Below are 20,122 nucleotides of genomic sequence, written 5' to 3'. Positions count from 1 at the left end.
GTTTCCACAACACGAAAATAAGAATAACATACCTGTTAGGGAGAGAGATATCAGTTTCACTGACTGTACCTATTTGACTATGATAGAGACTACTAATATTAATATCTACACAATCACTTTAAAATATTGTACTGTATGATTTGGAAAAAAATCAGATCTAGGCTATTACTATTCAAATTTTTTGAACACAAGTTAAAAGTAGAAGTTTCAAATCGGGTTTTTTTTTTGTTGTTGTTTATATAATACATTTGGAGTAACTGATTGAAAAAGAATGGGAGTTCTGACTCGTTAGATTTAGGGACTTCATTTTTTTCTAATGTAAATGAACTGTAAATCGCTTTTCAGAAATAATAAAATGCCAATGATGTGAACAGTAAGTAAAAATTTTAACCTATTAAAAGGAAAACATTTAAATGGCACCGATGCTCAGAATTTGTTTTTATCTTAATGTAAAATAGAAGAAAACAGGAATAATGTGTAAGGACAAGGAGATAACCAGAAAACATACCAGAAGAAGCTTCCAGTCTTTCCAATCGGCTGATCAACCAGTCAAGGGAGCCAGAAAACTGAGCACAGTTTTTACGATTTCCTCTAATTAGAGCCGCTGCAAAAGAAAAAAGCAGACATCACAGTTATATGACTCTCCAGTTTGAAATGCAAGGTAAGCTGGTACTAAGCCCTCAAATGCTAGAACAAAAACAAAATACTTAGACTTTATATCTGAGACATATACAAACATATAGATATATCTACATAGACAAAAGTGAGATTTTTTAAATTTAAATTCTATTAACACATAGTGCATTATTAGTTTCAGAGGCAGAAGTCAGTGATTCATCAGTCTTACATAGTATTCAGTGCTCATTAGATCATGTGCCCTCCTTAATGTCTATCACCAAGTTACCCCATCCCCTCACCCCCCTCCCCTCCAACAACCCTCACTTTGTTTCCTATGATTAAGAGTCGCTTATGGTTTGTCTCCCTGTCTGGTTTCATCTTGTTTTATTTTTTCCTCTCTTCCCCTATGATCCTCTGCTTTGTTTCTTAAATTCCACGTATGAGTGAAATCATCTGATACTTATCTTTCTCTGACTGACTTACTTCACTTAGCAGAATACCCTCTAGTTCCATCCACACTGTAGCAAATGGCAAGATTTCACTCTTTTTGATGGCTGAGTAGTATTCCTGTGTGTATGTATACACACATATATACCACATCTTCTTTATCCATTCATCTGTCAGTGGACATCTGGGCTCTTTCCATAGGTTGGCTATTGTGGACATTGTTGCTAGAAACACTGGGGTGCAGGTGCCCCTTCAGATCTCTACATTTCTACCTTTGGGATGCTGGGTCATAGGGTAGCTCTATTTTCAACTTTTTGAGGAACCTCCATACTGCTTTCCAGAGTGGTTGCACCAGCTTGCATTCCCACCAAGAGTGTAGGAGGGTTCCCCTTTCTCCACATCCCCGCCAACATCTTTCATTTCCTGACTTGTTAATTTTAGCCATTCTGACAGGTGTGAGGTGGTACTGAGATTTTTTTTTTAAAAAGGATTGATATTTATTAATAGGGACTGGAAAACCACACAGCTCATTAGAAGGAATATATTTTGAGAAAGTAACATTTCATATTGGGAGGAAATGATAAATGATAATGGAAAAACCAGTGTCCTGGGACTCTCCTCACTTGGGCCCCGATACTCATTGCTTTTAATTAGCTGCGAGACTAAATTATTTCATTTCCCTAGAGCTCAACTTCCTCACATCTATAATGAAGAAGTTAAGAGCACATCAGTTTTCCTGAAAATGTAGCACAAAAAACTAGGAGATAGAGTTAGTAACTATAACAGGCACACAGAGAGATATAATTAACTGATACCTGGGAAAAAGAGTGGGAGGGCAGATGGCTAAAAGTCTGAAAAGCTTCTGTTTCCCTCCTGTATCTCCACTTCCTTCTAAAGTTCACAATGCACTTGAAGGACTCGGAACTCCCACAGTCAAGTCACCTGTTCTAACACTGCTTCACCTAGTGTTTCAGACACGTCTTTGATGAAAGAAACCATCTTATATGAAATTCCTACACAACCTTTATGATCTCCTTCAATCCAATTTACATCAACTATTTGAAACTTTTAATGTTTCACAATCATGTGATTCTTTCAAAGCAAATCCGGTAAATATTTTATAAAAATTCTACTCTTCCACCCATGAGATTGTTCCAAAACAGTATAACTGTTTACAAAGGGTTGGTGAGATGTTGACATAGTAGGATATTTAATGGGAAAAAGATGTTGCCATAAGAAAACAATCACTATTTAAAATACGGTAGTGCTAGGAAGCAGTGTGAAGGACCTTAAGTTTGAGGGCACTGCCTGTTTATCTCCTTGGTAAGAACAAGACAGGGGAGTCCTTGTAGTAACAGAGTGCAATTAATCTTAAAGACTTTATCTATTTTCTTTATTTTGCCTGAAGATTAAACAATGATGCACTTAATTACTTGGGACTCCCTGGGACCAGAGCCCCAGCAAGAACTAGCAACCAGCTACACACACACACACGTGACAAGTGCTGGGGACAAGTGTCAAGAATGAGGTGTAGAATGAGAAGGAGTCCTATGTGCTCTGTGGATTTCTGATTTTAATCCATAAGAATATCTGTTCATGACTTACAACCACCACCATTGAGGGAGAGTATATAGTAAAGCTTTTGAATCTTTACAGAGTCTCATTTGTTTAAACTTTAACTCACACTTTTAATTTTACTTCTGAGTTTTCAAATTAAAGATATTAAATGTTTTCTAGAGGTCAGATATGAGAGATAAGTGCCTCTTGAAGAAACAAACAATGTAAGAATTAACCCTTTCAATAAACCATGAAACATTTAAGAAAATCACATAGTAAGACACAAACAGAAAACAACATTCAGTTTACTGCATACAGAAATGGCATAGCCCATGTTGGCCTAGCCCACTGACGACAATGTAATGAAACTAGAAATCAGTAAGAAAAGTAGAAACAAAGATAAAGTCCAAGCACTTAATAATTTAAACTCTCTCATTAATAATTTTTGAGTCAGTAGGGAATCAATATCACAATTATAGACTATCTAGTAAATAGCAAAAATAGAAATGTTACCTAATACAATCAGTGGTAGATGGTCAAAACTGTACTCAGAGGAAAATTAAACACTTTCTTTCACTGCTAACCAACGAGGTGAAAAGTGTTACCTAAACATCCTTTCAATATTTAAGAAATAACGTCACATAAATATAAGTAAAATAGGAAAAAGAAAACACATTAGAGATAAAGTGATCTATGTAATAAATTAAAATGGTAGGATTGAACAAGAGAGTCAAGATTTTTTTTAATATATGCTAAATGCCAACTGCTCTAATCATGAAGGAAAAAGACAAATTAAGAATAAACAGGAATTATAAACAGAGCCGCTACACAGATCTCTGTACTAGAATTTTTAAACATATAGGAAAAAGAATGGTTTCCAATTACACATATATGTACATTTTTTTTCAACAAAACTAACCCAAAGGAGAAAAATCTAAAGGGAAAAATCTAAATATAAAAATAAACCATGATTAATATTGGGTAGTCAGAGATCAAAAACTTTTTTTCTATATTCAAGAAGTAAGTTATTTCTAAACTATTTCAAAGTAAAGAAACTAAGGAAACCTCCCCAATTATTTTATGAAGACAGCATAACTTTGACATCAATGCCTAACAAAGTATGTATATGAGAAAACTAGAGGGAACTCTTACTTAGGAATATCAATCCAAAAATCTTATACAAAGATGGTATTTACAAATGATATTCAGTAATACATTAGTAACATTAACTCAAGTAGGGGTTTGTTCCTCCAATGAGACAGAAATGTAGTAGGAAATCTGTTAATAAGTCACAGACAAAATGTGATGATCTTAACAGACACTAGCAAAATATATATTTCTAATGAAAAAAATTAAGCTCTGTAAAAAAAGAATGCCTCCTGAACCTTATGCATGTGTGTGTATATATATGTGCAGGTGCATAGCATGCTTTGCAGATAAATGGAGTGTGTAAAACATTACAGTTCAGCAAGGTCGTTAAGAAGAAATCAGTTAAGTGAGTTTCTAAAGTAACTGAAAACTACACAGAAAATTACAAGAGAGTTCATCACAATACAGCTTATAATAGCAACATACTGGGAACAGCCTGAGTGTAAGCCAAGTCAATGGCACATCCCTTCAGTAGGCTAGTATACATCCACTAAAACCTGGTGAAGGTTCATTGTTCACTGCCAAGAAGAGATGCCCACAATACAGAAGACCATGCAAAGAAACACTATAGCGGAGTATCGATCATATGATCCCATTTTTGTGAAGTATATATATATTCAATATAAATATATGCATATCATGGAACAATTGTGTTTTTTCAGAATATTTCCTGGAGAATGAGAACTGCCTCTGGGAACTATATCCTGATAAGTTCCCTGGGACAGAAGCACAGACCCTAAAGGGCATTGATAAGGATGGGACTGCTTTCCCAGTTCAATAGGGGACATGGTCTTATTTTAAAATAGGAAGGAAGATGAATAAAGCCAAGGTGGAAAAAGGATCATGCTCTGTGATGTGCTCCTTCACAAAGACCCCTGAAGCCATAATAACTTCCATTAAAAAAAAAATTAGAAATGCTCAATAAGAATGGCAGTTTGTTTTGTATGCACCTGTAAGGAGGTGAAGTTCTGTGGCCAAGATATTATGTAACCTTAGAGAGAGGATATTGAAGAAGCATGAAATGGGAAACACCATGTCCAAATAATCCCCCAAAATGTACAGACACCAAAGAGGAGCCTTAAGCCTGTCTCAATCCCTGAAATTGGAATTTGGACAGAGCTAACTAAGCCTTCAGGAGAGGAGCATCCCAACTGATGTCTTAGTGCAGGATTTACATGCGTGTGAACACACAATGCTTCAGTACATGCGGGCATGTGGGGGTGTTAAAGTGTTTCATATGTGTATTATGTTATATAGATTCAAAGATATATTTTTTAAAAAGGTCATACATTAACATGGGTGGTTACATTTTAAACATGGCTTCCACTTTTTTTATTAAGTATCTAATTTTTATAATGAAGTATTAATTTTAAAATCAAGTAATACAATACAAAGTTACCTTCTTTTCAAGACAGAAAGGTAAAACATCATTGATACAACTCAATGTCTCAAGAGCGCCACTCTCAAGACCAAACCACAATGGTAACTGTAATCTCACGGCGCTTCAAGGTAAAGATGCAGAAACAAACTCAAGACAAACGTCCTTCCTCATGCAGGACAAGCATGCTAAACCCCTTTAAATCCTCTTTCTTGTTGGCTAATGGGTCTTAAAGATGGTCAAGACCTTTCATCTTCCATACATCTCTATTTTTCCTTATTTATTTAAGAAATATGAAGGTAGGGGGTGCCCGGCTGGCTCAGTGGGTGGAATGTGCAACTGTTGATCTCGGAGTTGTGGGTTTGAGTCCCATGTTGGGTGTACAGAGTGCTTAAAAATAAAAATCTTTTTAAAAAAAATGAATGTAAATGCATCGGGCAACACAGTTGACACTTTTGAGTATGAGCTTGAATAACACATGAATATAATACAATGGTTTGACGGTCTTCCTCTAGCATATTGTAAGTTCTTTTATATTTGACACTTATTACATGTCTGTACATTGCCTGAAATCTGGAAGGTATGTTATTTCTTAATATAGTGATGGATAAGTAGCATCCAGTCTCTTATGGAATAAGAATATCCGTGGTTAAGTGCAGTACAACTTAAATACTATAAAAACATTTTGAACTAAGCTCTAAAAAAGAAAGTGGTAGTTCACTGAACCAATTTGTTTTCATGTTGAATAATTAAATCTCTGAACTTTTATACAATCAGAAGATGAAATGCAATATCAGCAGTCAATTGAAAAATTATGATCGTAAAAAATACTCCATCCTGCATTTATTTGTATTGTAATATCCCTGTGTCCTCATGCTTTAGTGTCTTTAAGCTCCAAGACTCAAAACTTCTCGATATACTCAAAGAATCAGGAAACTACAAATAGATTAAGATATAAGATCTTCCAAGAAAACTCACTTTTAAAATTTATTTAACAAATACTGATTACCTGCTTTGCACCTGGCCCTGCTCTAGGTCTAAGAGATACAGCAGGAAATCAAACGAGGTTCTCCTTTGGAGCTTACATGCAAAGTCTGGAAATACTAATCATGCCAACCTTCTTAATCTGTTGATACATGACCAGGATTCCATTCCTCCTAATCTCTTCTAGATCAGGGGTTCCAGCAGGAAGGACAAATGAGGGACCAAAGAACTAGAATTCACAAAGATGTTTTTTTTTTTTTTTAATATCCAGGTTAATAAGTGGTTGCTCCTAAATCCCGCTAACCCAAGAAACCAAAAATAAACAAAAACTCCAGAATGTTGTTGAAAAATTTAAGAGCACGGCACCATGGAAACTTCTTGGGAAGCTTGGGGAAGGGTCCCTGCTGTTCAGGGACCTTGTGAACTCAGGTTTGATGACCCTGCCCTATAAGTGGACAGTGTAAGAGAAGCAATGAACAACCGCTTTGCATGGCTTGGCCTACAAGACTGCGTTGGGCCAAGAATGCATGGGCATTTCTCATGGAGCCCGGGGAAGACTATCTCTGTGGACTCGCCCAACAGCCACCCGGAACAGAGGTGCAGCTGTCCTGTCCCACGAGCAGGGACTCGTCTAAAAACATCTCACATGCCTGCCGAAAAGAGCCAGCTCCCAGTTGCTGCCAAGTCCCTCCAATCACCCCACCAGGGATGACAGCTTAACCTTCTGGCTAGAGCCGAGAAGAGGCAGCCACACAACCAAGTAAAAAAAAAAAAAACTGTGCTATGTTCTCTCCTCCCTCTCTACCATCATCAGGAAGCAAACAACAGCAAGCTCGTGGAGAAGGTAAGTAGAGACAGCAGTGAGTTCCTGCTCATGCAGCTCATAGTGCAGCCAAGACTTTAAAGCCAGGCAATTCTAATTCCAGAGTCCACACTCAGGTCCAGTTTATGTTGCCCCCCCCCCATCACCAGTCTCTTCCTGCTGGAACCCCCGATCTAGAAGAGATTAGGAGGAATGGAATCCTGGTCGTGTATCAACAGATTAAGAAGCTATCTCATAAAATAGGTTCCAAAATGCATTTCCATTAAAAATGCAAGCTGGTGCAGCCACTCTGGAAAACAGTATGGAGGTTCCTCAAAAAGTTGAAAAAAGAGCTTCTGTATGACCCAGCCTTTGCACTACTAGGTATTTACCCCAAAGATACAAATGTAGGGATCCGAAGGGGTATGTGCACCCCAGTGTTTATAGCAGCAATGTCCACAATAGCCAAACTATGGAAAGAGCCCAGATGTCCATCAACAGATGAATGGATAAAAAAGATGTGGTATTTATATACAATAGAATATTATGCAGCCATCAAAAAAATGAAATCTTGCCATTTGCAGTGACATGGATGGAACTAGAGGGTATTATGCTAAGCAATCACAGACCTGTACCTCTGAAACAAATAATACATTATATATTTAAAAAAAAAAGATACTAGGAAGGGAAAAATGCGGGCAGCGGGAATTGGAGGGGGAGACAAACCATGAGTGACTAAGGACTCTGGGAAACAAACTGAGGGTTCTAGCGGGGAGGGGGGTGTGGGATGGGTTAGCCTGGTGATGGGTATTAAGGAGGGCACGCACTGCATGGAGCACTGGGTGTTACACACAAACAGTGAATCATGGAACACGATGTCAAAAACTAATGATGTAATGTATGGTGACTAATATAACAATAAAATAAAATTTTTAAAAAATGGATTAGTGACTGTCATGGTCATTTCATAGACATGAGATTATTACCAAGTTGAAAAGAAATAATGTGTTTTGTTTATGAAGTGTCAGGATTTCCTGGAGGACAACACAAACATCTGTATGCCCAGATGCCAGAGTAATCCCTGGTATGAGCGAGTCTGAAGCGAGGCCCTCCTCTTACATCTCCTGACTACCTCCCCCAGTGTTTTACGGCATTTCAGAAGATCCGCCTCCTTACGACACCAAAAGAATGCCCCAGATGTGCCAAAATCCTTCATCACTGTTACCCTTTCCAAGTGTTAAAGTATTCAGAAACTGGTAACTTCTCCTTTCCTGAGACGGCTATGGCCTTTGCTGTTTATTTCATCCTTTGAATCTTCATAAAATAAGTATTCATAGAGTTTGCCAAAGAGCCATTTCTCAGACATCTTTAGAAAACCACCCTGGCTTGCAAACCTCCTACAGATTAATTGTGTGGATTTCAGAAAAGACATACAGAAGCACACGACAGCAATGCTTTTAAACTATGAATACTGGTGTCTCTAAGATTCTCAGTTCCTCCAGGTGGCAGGCTCATAAATCTACTTTTGTCATTCTCCACCTAAAACACATATTAAATATATCTGTGTCAAATTTTTAAATTGTTATAGATTATCATTCCCACCTGCTCTCTCCATGCCAAATACACCTACAGAAGACAAACAAAAAAAAAAAAAAAAAAAAAGAAGAAGAAGGCAGCTTATTTCCACACAGAAAGTGCAGACAAGATCTACAGTCTACCTCGGTGGAAGCACTGGAAGGGGGCTTAATGAATTTCGAGTTAATGATACTCGAGCTAAACTTCCTGATAGCTAGGTGAGAAAGGACTGTGAGGTATAAATATCTTATGAACTCCAAATATTGCTGCAGATCTGATACTTTTGTAGATAGACTGAAGTATATCCTTGAGTAGAGACGGTTACTTATCTCATGATCATATTGACTCCAATAAAAATTATTGGCAGCAGATGGTTCTTAAGTCAACCTAAGACTGTATTCGTTTTTTTTCCTAATCATGAAATCACTGTTCACTACAATAAAAAGAGAAAATCCAGAGTAGTCAAAGAAACGTTTAAGCCACAAAATCTCTCATCATTCTATTTACCTTGAACAACCACCAGTGAACCTACCATGTATATACTGAAAGAGATCTTTATATGCATGCACTGACTTATAAATATTCTATTTCTTCACTCAACTGGAATTAATATACTAGCTTTCCCTTTCATCCTCAATTGTGTAACATTACACACTTATGTTAATGACTTTTTCAATTATAGAAGTAATGTGTGTAAATAGAGTAAGAAGAAATACATAATGGAACACACAGGAAAGTAAAAGATCTGTCCCCGGAAAAGCAGCCACCTAGCAGTTTCCTGTGCATCCTTCCAGAAACGTCCAGGGTGTACAAGAACATATCTTTTTCTACATATTTCTAATACAATGCAATTGGAATCTTCATGTGCATACAGGGTTCATCTTGTTTTTTATTGTTGTTTTTGTTTTTTTTCACTTTTTTTTAAGATTTTATTTATTTATTTGAGAGAGAGAGAGACAGTGAGAGAGGGAACACAAGCAGGGGGAGTGGGAGACGGAGAAGCAGACTCCCTGCTGGGCAGGGAGCCTGATGCGTGGCTAGATCCCAGGACCCTGGGATCATGACCTGAGCCGAAGGCAGACACTTAATGACTGAGCCACCCAGGCGCCCCTCCCTTTGCTCTCCTGTGCCACAGCTCATTTCTGCTAACCTCTTAGGATAAGTCTTTCTCTGTCACTTTTTTTTTCTTTAAATTTTTTTATTGTTACGTTAATCACCATACATTACATCATTAGTTTTTGATGTAATGTTCCATGATTCATTGTTTGCGTGTAACACCCAGTGCTCCACGCAGAACGTGCCCTCTTTAATACCCATCACCAGGCTAACCCATCCCCCCACCCCCCAATATTTCCTTTTTTATGGACTTTTGAAAACTCTATATATTACAGAAACTGAGCCTGTGTCTTTCACATAGATGGCATATTTTACAAAATTCCCAACTGTTTTTTAAATGATAGCATTTATCATAAACATTTTAATTTTTGTGTAGTTAAATTTATCAGTCCTGTATTAATCACTTACTTACATGACTTAACAGTACCTTGCATCAAGATGGTCAAGGCAATAAAGTGAGTAACTGCACCGCATGACAAGCTTTGTTATTTACACTGTCTTGTACTCAACCATTAACTTCAAGGGAACAGGGACTATATCCTGGTCACAGCTGACCCCCACTGCCCAGATTAGGGCATCTTGGAGAGCAAGTACTCAATCTTTTGAACGGATTAGACTCTTATTTAAATCGAGATCCATTGGACTCCAAGTCCACATTCTCCCAACATGGCACAGTTTCTGTTAGAGAGCATGCCCTTGGAAAAGACTGTAAAAGGAAAAGAGATTCAAGACACTAGGGAAATAACAAACAAAATGGAAAAAAGAAGCTTCCCTGAAGAGAGATATGAGAGAGAGAGAGAGAGAGAGAGAGAGACAGAGAGAGAGAGATAGGTATGGGGGATTAACAAAAATTCTCAGGAGTAGCAATGTGAAAATATAAAAGTTAAAATTAAGAATATGTGTGCGTATGTGTGTGTGTGTGTGTGTGTGTGTGTGTATTTGGAAAATACATTCAGAACTTACGTCTCTTGCTGCATGAAAAAATTACTTTAAAAGCCACAAAATATGCCTATGTCTGAAATCACTCTGTATTATCTTATTGGCATCTATGATTACTATACTGTTATCTTCCTTTCAGATATGAGTGTTGGGGAATTCTAATTGTGTCAATTTTAAGTAATAGCTCCTTCAAGTCCTTTCTTCATCAAATGGGATGTAAATAATTAAGGAAACAAGATACATATATTTAAGAGATATTTTCTGGGGGGCGGAGCAAGATGGCGGAGGAGTAGGAGACCCAGATTTTGTCTGGTCTCAGGAATTCAGCTGAATGGGGATCAAACCATTCTGAACACCTACGAACTCAACAGGAGACCGAAGAAGAGAGCAGCAACAACTCTCTGAACAGAGAAGCGACCACTTTCTGGAAGGTAGGGCGTGTGGAGAAGTGAATCCGAGGCGATATTCGGGAGGATAGACGGCGGGGGAGGGGCCTCCGTCGGCCGCTTCTGGCAAGTGCTAGAGCCGCGGAGCACAAAATCGGACCTTCTAGAAGTCGGCTCCGCTGAGGGACGTCGCTCCAGTGGCTAAGCGGGGGGTGGAACCCTCGTGGGACAGTGTGGTCTCAGGACCCTCGGGGTCACAGAGAGACCGCGGAAGCCTGAGTGCGGCAGAGCTCCCAGGTATCGGAGCGGGGAAGCCGGCTGCAGAGACGGAGCTGAGGCGTGGGCTCTCAGCTCGGGGTGGCCATAAACTGTGATCCGCGGCCCAGTCGGGCCACTGCTCCTCCAGCAGGGACCCAACAGGCGGCAGATCCGGGGAGACTCCCCTTCCTTCCCGGGGAGGAGCGGCGCGGGAGCGCACCGCAGGGATCTGCTGGGTTTGGAGACTCCACACGGGGTCGGGTGCCAGAGATAGAAACGCTCGGTCACAGGCCGGGTGAGCACGGAGTGCGGCCAGAGACCGGGGAGACGGGAGTGACTGCTTTTCTCTGGGGGCGCACTGAGGAGCGGGGCCCCGAGTTCTCGGCCCCTCCGGGTGGAGATTGGGAGGCCACCATTTTCACCCTGGTCCTCCAAAGCTATAACAAGATTTTGCAGGAAACAAAAGCTCCTGAGAGCAAACCCAAACACCTTGCTTAGTCCGGACCTACAAGGGCGGGGCAATTCCGCCTCCGGCAAAGACATTTGGGAACCACGGCAACAGGCCCCTCCCCCAGAAGATCAGCAGGAACAGCCAGCGAGCCAAGACCAAGTTTACCGATCAAGGAGAACGGGAGAACTCCAGCGCTAGGGGAATACTGCACATAGAATTCATGGCTTTTTTTTACCATGATTCATTAGTTTTTCAAAGTTAATTTTTTTTAACTTTTTTTTAATTTTTCTTTTTCCCTTTTTCAACAAACAGCTTATCAATCCCTTTTTTAAAAAAACATTTTTATTTTTCATTTTTAGAGTCATATTTTATCCCTTCATAGTAGTTACCCTTATTATTGGCATATAAATATATAAGTTGTTCTCTCTTTAAAATTTTGAGATACAGTTTCTTCTAAAAGATCAAAATATACTCTAAATCACTAGTGTATGGCTTTGTTCTAGTCTCCTGCCTGATCACATTCTCTCCCTTTTTTTTTTTTAAATCTTCTTCTTTCTTTTTTCGAACTTATCAATTCCTTTTATAAAATTTTTTATAATTTTCATCTTTACAGTCATCTTCCATCCCTTCATTGTATCAACCCTTATTTTGTACATATATAAGTCTTTCTTCCTTTAAAATTTTAGGAGGCACTTTTTTCTAACAGACCGAAATACGCCCAAAATCTAGTGTGTGGCACTGATCTATGCACTAGCCTGATCATATTGATCATATTCTGGGCTTTTTTATATTGTTCTGTTTTTGTTTTTATCTTTTTCTTTCTTTTTCTCTATCTTTTTTCTTTCTTTCCCTTTCTTTTCCCCTGGTTTCAGGTCTTTTCTGATTTGTATAGAGTATATTTGCTGGGGACGTTGTTAACCTGTTAGCATTTTGTTCTCTCATTCATCTATTCTCCTCTGGACAAAATGACAAGACGAAAAAAATCACCTCAGCAAAAAGAACAAAAGGTAGTACCGTCAGCCAGGGACCTACTCAATATGGACATTAGTCCGATGTCGAACCTAGAGTTCAGAATCATGACTTTAAAGATACTAGCTGGGCTTGAAAAAAGCATGGAAGTTATTAGAGAAACCCTTTCTGGAGAAATAAAAGAATTAAAATCTAACCAAGTCAAAATCAAAAAGGCTATTCATGAGGTGCAATCAAAAATGGGGGCACTAACAGCTAGGATAAATGAGGCAGAAGAGAGAATCAGCGATATAGAAGACCAAATGATGGACAATAAAGAGGCTGAGAAAAAGAGAGAGAAACAACTACAGGATCACGAGGGCAGAATTCGAGAGATAAGCAATACAATAAGATGAAACAACATTAGAATAATTGGGATCCCAGAAGAAAAAGAAAGAGAGAGAGGGGCAGAAGGTATATTGGAGCAAATAATAACAGAGAACTTCCTTAATGTGAGGAAGGCAACAGGCATCAAAATCCAGGAGGCACAGAGAACCCCTCTCAAAATCAATAAAAAGAGGTCAACAACCCGACATCTAATAATAAAACTTACGAGTCTCAGAGACAAAGAGAAAATCCTAAAGGAGCTCGGGAGAAGAGATATGTAACCTACAATGGTAGAAATATTAGATTGGCAACAGACCTATCCACAGAGACCTGGCAGGACAGAAAGGACTGGCAGGATATCTTCAGAGCACTAAACGAGAAAAATATGCAGCCAAGAATACTATATCCAGCTAGGCTCTCATTGAAAACTGAAGGACAGATGAAAAGCTTCCAGGACAAAAAAAACTAAAGGAATTTGCAAACACGAAACCGGCCCTACAAGAAATATTGAAAGGGGTCCTCTAAGCAAAGACAGAGCCTAAAAGCAGAATAGATCAGAAAGGAACACAGACAATATACAGTAACAGTCACCTTACATACAGGCAATACAATGGCACTAAACTCATACCTTTCAATAGTTACCCTGAATGTAAATGGGCTAAATGCCCCAATCAAAAGACACAGGCTATCAGATTGGATCAAAAAACAAGACCCATCCATATGCTGTCTGAAAGAGACTCATTTTAGACCCAAAGACACCCCCAGATTGAAAGTGAGGGGGTGCAAAACCATTTACCATGCTAATGGACACCAAAAGAAAGCTGGGGTGGCCATCCTTATATCAGACAAATTAGATTTTAAAACAAAGAATGTAATAAGAGATGAGGAAGGACACTCTATCCTACTTAAAGGGTCTATCCAACAAGAAGATCTAACAATTGTAAATATCTATGCCCCTAACGTGGGAGCAGCCAATTATAAAATGCAATTAATAACGAAAACAAAGAAACACATTGACAACAATACAATAATAGTGGGGGACTTTAACACCCCCCTCACTGCAATGGACAGATAGATCATCTAAGCAAAAGATCAACAAGGAAATAAAGACTTTAAATGACACACTGGACCAAATGGACTTCACAGACATATTCAGAACATTCCATCCCAAAGCAAGGGAATACACATTCTTCTCTAGTGCCCATGGAACATTCTTCAGAATTGATCACATCCTAGGTCACAACTCAGGTCTCAACCAGTACCAAAAGATTGGGATTATTCCCTGCATATTTTCAGACCACAATGCTTTGAAACTAGAACTCAATCACAAGAGGAAAGTCGGAATGAACTCAAATACATGGAGGCTAAAGGGCATCCTACTAAAGAATGAATGGGTCAACCAGGAGATTAAAGAAGAATTTTAAAAATTCATGGAAACCAATGAAAATGAAAACACAACTGTTCAAAATCTTTGGGATACAGCAAAGGCAGTCCTGAGAGGAAAGTATATAGCAATACAAGCCTTTCTCAAGAAACAAGAAAGGTCTCAAATACACAACCTAACCCTACACCTAAAGGAGCTGGAGAAAGAACAGCAAATAAAGCCTAAACCCAGCAGGAGAAGAGAAATAATAAAGACCAGAGCAGAAATCAATGAACTAGAAACCAAAAGAACAGTAGAACAGATCAACGAAACTAGGAGATGGTTCTTTGAAAGAATTAACAAGATTGATAAACCCCTGGCCAGACTTATCCAAAAGAGAAGAGAAATGACCCAAATCAACAAAATCATGAATGAAAGAGGAGAGATCACAACCAACACCAAAGAAATACAAACAATTATAAGAACATATTATGAGCAACTCTATGCCAGCAAATTAGATAACCTGGAAGAAATGGGTGCATTCCTAGAGATGTATCAACTACCAAAACTGAACCAGGAAGAAATAGAAAGCCTGAACAGACCTATAGCCACTAAGGAAATTGAAGCAGTCATCAAAAATCTCCCAAGAAACAAAAGCCCAGGGCCAGATGGCTTCCCAGGGGAATTCTATCAGACATTTAAAGAAGAATTAATACCTATTCTCCTGAAACTGTTCCAAAAAATAGAAATGGAAGGAAAACTTCCAAACTCATTTTAGGAGGCCACCATTACCTTGATCCCAAAACCAGACAAAGACCCCATCAAAAAGGAGAATTACAGACCAATATCCTTGATGAACATGGATGCAAAAATTCTCACCAAAATACTAGCCAATAGGATCCAACAGTACATTAAAAGGATTATTCACCATGACCAAGTGGGATTTATCCCTGGGCTGCAAGGTTGGTTCAACATCCGCAAATCAACGTGATACAATACATTAACAAAAGAAAGAACACGAATCTTACGATCCTCTCAATAGATGCAGAAAAAGCATTTGACAAAGTACAGCATCCTTTCTTGATCAAAACTCTTCAGACTATAGGAATAGAGGGTACATAGCTCAATATCATCAAAGCCATCTATGAAAAACCTACAGCGAATATCACTCTCAATGGGGTAAAGCTGAGAGCTTTTCCCCTAAGGTCAGGAATGCGGCAGGGATGTCCACTATCACCAGCCCTATTCAAGATAGTATTAGAAGTCCTAGCCACAGCAATCAGACAACAAAAAGAAATCAAAGGCATCCAAATCGGCAAAGAGGAAGCCTAACTCTCACTCTTTGCAGATGATAGGATACTGTATGTGGAAAACCCAAAAGACTCCACCCCAAAACTGCTAGAACTCATACAGGAATTCAGTCAAGTAGCAGGATATAAAATCAATGCACAGAAATCAGTGGCATTCCTATACACCAACAACAAGACAGAAGAGAGACAAATCAAGGAGTCGATCCCATTTACAATTGCACCCAAAACCATAAGATACCTAGGAATCAATTTAACCAAAGAGGCAAAGGATCTGTACTCAGAAAACTATAAAATATTCATGAAAGAAATTGAAGATGACACGAAGAAATGGAAAAACGTTCCATGCTCATGGATTGGAAGAACAAACATTGTGAAGATGTCAATGCTACCTAGAGCAATCTACACATTCAGTGCAATCCCCATCAAAATACCATCCACTTTTTTCAAAGAAATGGAACAAATAATCCTAAAATGTGTATGGAACCAGAAGAGACCCCGAATAGCCAGAGGAATGTTGAAAAAGAAAAGCAAAGCTGGCAGCGGCATCACAATTCCGGACTTTCAGCTCTATTACAAAGCTGTCATCATTAAGACAGTATGGTACTGGCACAAAAACAGACACATAGATCAATGGAACAGAATCGAGAGCCCAGAAATGGACCCTCAACTCTATGGTCAACTCATCTTTGAAAAAGCAGGAAAGAATGTCCAATGGAAAAAAGACAGTCTCTTCAACAAATGGTGTTGGGAAAATTGGACAGACACATGCAGAAGAATGAAACAGGATCGTTTCCTCACACCACACACAAAAATAGACTCCAAATGGTTGAAAGACCTAAATGGGAGACAGCAGTCCATCAAAAGCCTAAAGGAGAACACAGGTAGCAACCTCTTCTACCTCAGCCGCAGCAACTTCTTCCTAGAAACATCGCCAAAGGCAAGGGAAGCAAGGGCAAAAATGAACTATTGGGACTTCATCAAGATAGAAAGCTTTTGCACAGCAAAAGAAACAGTCCACAAAACCAAAAGACAACCGACAGAATGGGAGAAAATATTTGCAAATGACAGATCAGATAAAGGGCTAGTATCCAAAATCTATAAAGAACTTATCAAACTCAACACCCAAAGAACAAATAATCCAATCAAGAAATGGGCAGAAGACATGAACAGACATTTTTCCAAAGAAGACATCCAAATGGCCAACAGACACATGAAAATGTGCTCAACATCGCTCGGCATCAGGGAAATCCAAATCAAAACCTCAATGAGATACCACCTCACACCAGTCAGAATGGCTAAAATTAACAAGTCAGGAGACGACAGATGTTGGCGGGGATGCGGAGAAAGGGGAACCGTCCTACTCTGTTGTTGGGACTGCAAGCTGGTGCAACCACTTTGGGAAACAGTATGGAGGTTCCTCAAACAGTTGAAAATAGAGCTACCCTATGATCCAGCAATTGCACTACTGGGTATTTACCACAAAGATACAAATGTAGGGATCCGAAGGTGTACGTGCACCCCGATGTTTATAGCAGCAATGTCCACAACAGCCAAACTGTGGAAGGATCCAAGATGTCCATCGAGAAATGAATGGATAAAAAAGAGGTGGTATATATACACAATGGAATATTATGCAGCCATCAAAAGGAATGAGATCTTGCCATTTGCAACGACATGGATGGAACTGGAGGGTGTTATGCTGAGTGAAATAAGTCAATCAGAGAAAGACATGTATCATATGACCTCACTGATATGAAGAATTCTTTATCTCAGGAAACAAACTGAGGGTTGCTGGAGTGGTGGGGGGTGGGAGGGATGGGGTGGCTGGGTGAAAGACATTGGGGAAGGTATGTGCTATGGTGAGCGCTGTGAATTGTGCAAGACTGCTGAATCACTGATCTGTACTTCTGAAACAAATAATGCAACATATGTTAAGAAAAAAGAAAAAGAAGCTAGCAGGAGAGGAAGAATGAAGGGGAGTAAGTCAGAGGGGGAGACAAACCATGAGAGACGATGGACTCTGAAAAACAAACTGAGGGTTCTAGAGGGGAGCAAGTGGGGGGATGGGTTAGCCTGGTGATGGGTATTAAAGAGGGCACATTCTGCGTGGAGCCTTGGGTGTTATGCACAAACAATGAATCATGGAACACTACATCAAAAACTAATGATGTAATGTATGGTGGTTAACATAACAATAAAAAAATTTTTAAAAAGAGAGATATGTTCTGTATATCTACATATTGACCTTTAATATAGATATACATGTACTGTCTGCCAAACCTCTTATATTGACCTCTTATATTCTAGACATTCTGGAAGAAAAGTACTGGACGGGAGGCACCCAAAGCTCACGAACTAGAAACAAAGTGAGTGAGGTCACAGGTGAGAAGGGAGAGAGACAGACCAGACATGGGGCTTGAGTATTCCAAAGACTAGAACAGGAAGGGTGCACACCAACTATCTGAGAATCAATGGAAATTCATGAAGAAGTGTGTGAGGGCTCCCCGAGGTCTCCAATAAAGACCGGCAGAGAGAAAGAAAAGAGTCAGAGAGATTAACCAGAAATCTTACAGCATCCGATTATCAATGTGATTCTCAAGTATTTACTGAATACCAGCTATATACCAGATGTGGAGGATATGGATGTAAGAGATGCGTGTGTTCAGGAAATGCATGGAACAATGGAATATAAAATTTTCAACCTGGAGGGAACTATGAAGAAAACTTTATTTCCTCCCTTTTCTGATGAGGAAACCAAGAGCCACCGTGTATCTACAATAATCATGAGGCTACATCTTCTGTATTTTCAAAATCCAGAACTTCCCTTGTTATATCCAACAGTTCCAAGTGAAAAGGCACATTTCTTTCTTTTTAAATGATTTTATTTATTTGAGAGAGAAAGAGTGCAAGTGCACAAATGTGGGGGAGGGGCAGAGGGAGAGAGAGGAGCAGACTCCCTGCCGAGCAAGGAGCCCGATGCGGGACTCGATCCCAGCACCCCGGGATCATGACCTGAGCTGAAGGCAGACCCTTAACCGACTGAGCCACCCAGGCACCCCTCTAAGGCATATTTATTTATTTTAAAGATTTTATTTATTCATTCATGAGAGACAGAGGGAGAGAGGGAGGCAGAGGGAGAAGCAGGCTCCCTAAAGAGCAGGGAGCCTGATGCAGGACTTGATCCCAGGACCCCGGGATCACAACCCGAGCTGAAGGCAGACACTTAACCGACTGAGCCACCCAGGTAACTTCTGAGGCATATTTAAAAGGCAAAAACAAAAAGAACAGAAAGAGAAGTCAAAAAAGAAGGTTTTACTACGTTAATGAGGAGAAGGATGGTGATAAAAGCATCTCCCCAAGAAAGAAAAAAAAGGAATAATGAGAACATCAGTAAGACACTACGGTAAGCATTTGAAATACATTACTATACCTAAGCCATCCAACATGGACTATATAAAGGGAATTATTATAGCCATTTACAGATAATATGTATAATAACAATAGGTATCACTCACTATGTGCCTGGTATTCTTCTTAGCACTTTACATCAACTCGGGGGATTGCATGATAATCCTCAGGAATAGGAACTCCAGATTAGGTGTTGCAGATGAAGAAACTGAGCGTGAGTTTAGTAATCTGTTCAAAGTCATACAAGTAGGAGAGCTTTAATTCTGAGACCTTCTTGGCTAAAAGATGGGTCATTTTCTCAGACTGTTGCCTATGGATTAAAGATTAAGCTTTTGTTTTTCAAGAAAAAAGACAATAGTGGTGGAGTAACAGGTGCATTGGTATGTAATACAGTGTCTCGATGGCCACATCTAACCTGTTACAGGAAAATCTAACCTCCATGGGAATCTCTAATGCATTTATTGAATAATTCAAACAAATACTTATTGAGTGCCAACTCTGTTTACACATGGTGTCACATGGTGGATAAAGGCACTCAGGTTAGAATTTAGTCCATAAAACCTTTTGGGTGAGTCGAGTATCTAAGATAACATTTGAGCTGGACACTTTAGCTTCTTCCCCAGAACTCTCTGCAACATTCACCTCTGTAGGGCAGCCAAGCAGTCCAAGGGCTTGGCCCCAGTTCCAGGAGTGAGTCCTTGATCAGTCAGAGCCAGTGCTGGTGAAACACCTATCCTCCCTTGCAAGAATGATGAGCTCAGGAAAGACTAGAGACACAGTCTGGGCTAATGAGATGAAAGAGGTGATTTGCTAGGGGGTTTTAGGAAATGGCATGCTCTTTCCCAAGATAATTTCAAGGAGCAGCCTTCTTTCACTTCTTCCATGTCAAAGAGGAAATCTGCAGCACTGGAGCTGAGGGGAGCCCACTGAGGCCACATAAGGGAAGCCGGCATTGGAGGGAGCTGACCATTGTGGAAGGCAGAACAGATATAAAGAAGCAGGCTCTGGATGCCACAATGAAGCCATTGAGTACACCCACTAGCTGA

General features: G+C 39.5%; 1 protein-coding gene across 1 annotated transcript in view; it reads right to left on the bottom strand.

Annotated features, from left to right (window-relative positions):
• Positions 1-20,122, bottom strand: part of RYR2 (ryanodine receptor 2) — a 424,890-nt gene that overhangs the window by 329,656 nt on the left and 75,112 nt on the right. The window contains exon 13 of the mRNA XM_028104495.2: positions 509-604. Coding sequence (XP_027960296.2) covers positions 509-604 — 96 coding nt within the window. The remainder of the gene's footprint in view (positions 1-508; positions 605-20,122) is intronic.

Source organism: Eumetopias jubatus, unplaced genomic scaffold (assembly GCF_037043125.1).
Source record: "Eumetopias jubatus isolate StellerSeaLion01/CBP00866 unplaced genomic scaffold, mEumJub1_p1.0 scaffold_17, whole genome shotgun sequence".
NCBI lineage: Eukaryota > Metazoa > Chordata > Mammalia > Carnivora > Otariidae > Eumetopias > Eumetopias jubatus.
The sequence above is the reverse complement of the archived record's forward strand: the minus strand, read 5'-3'. Positions and strand labels throughout refer to the sequence as shown.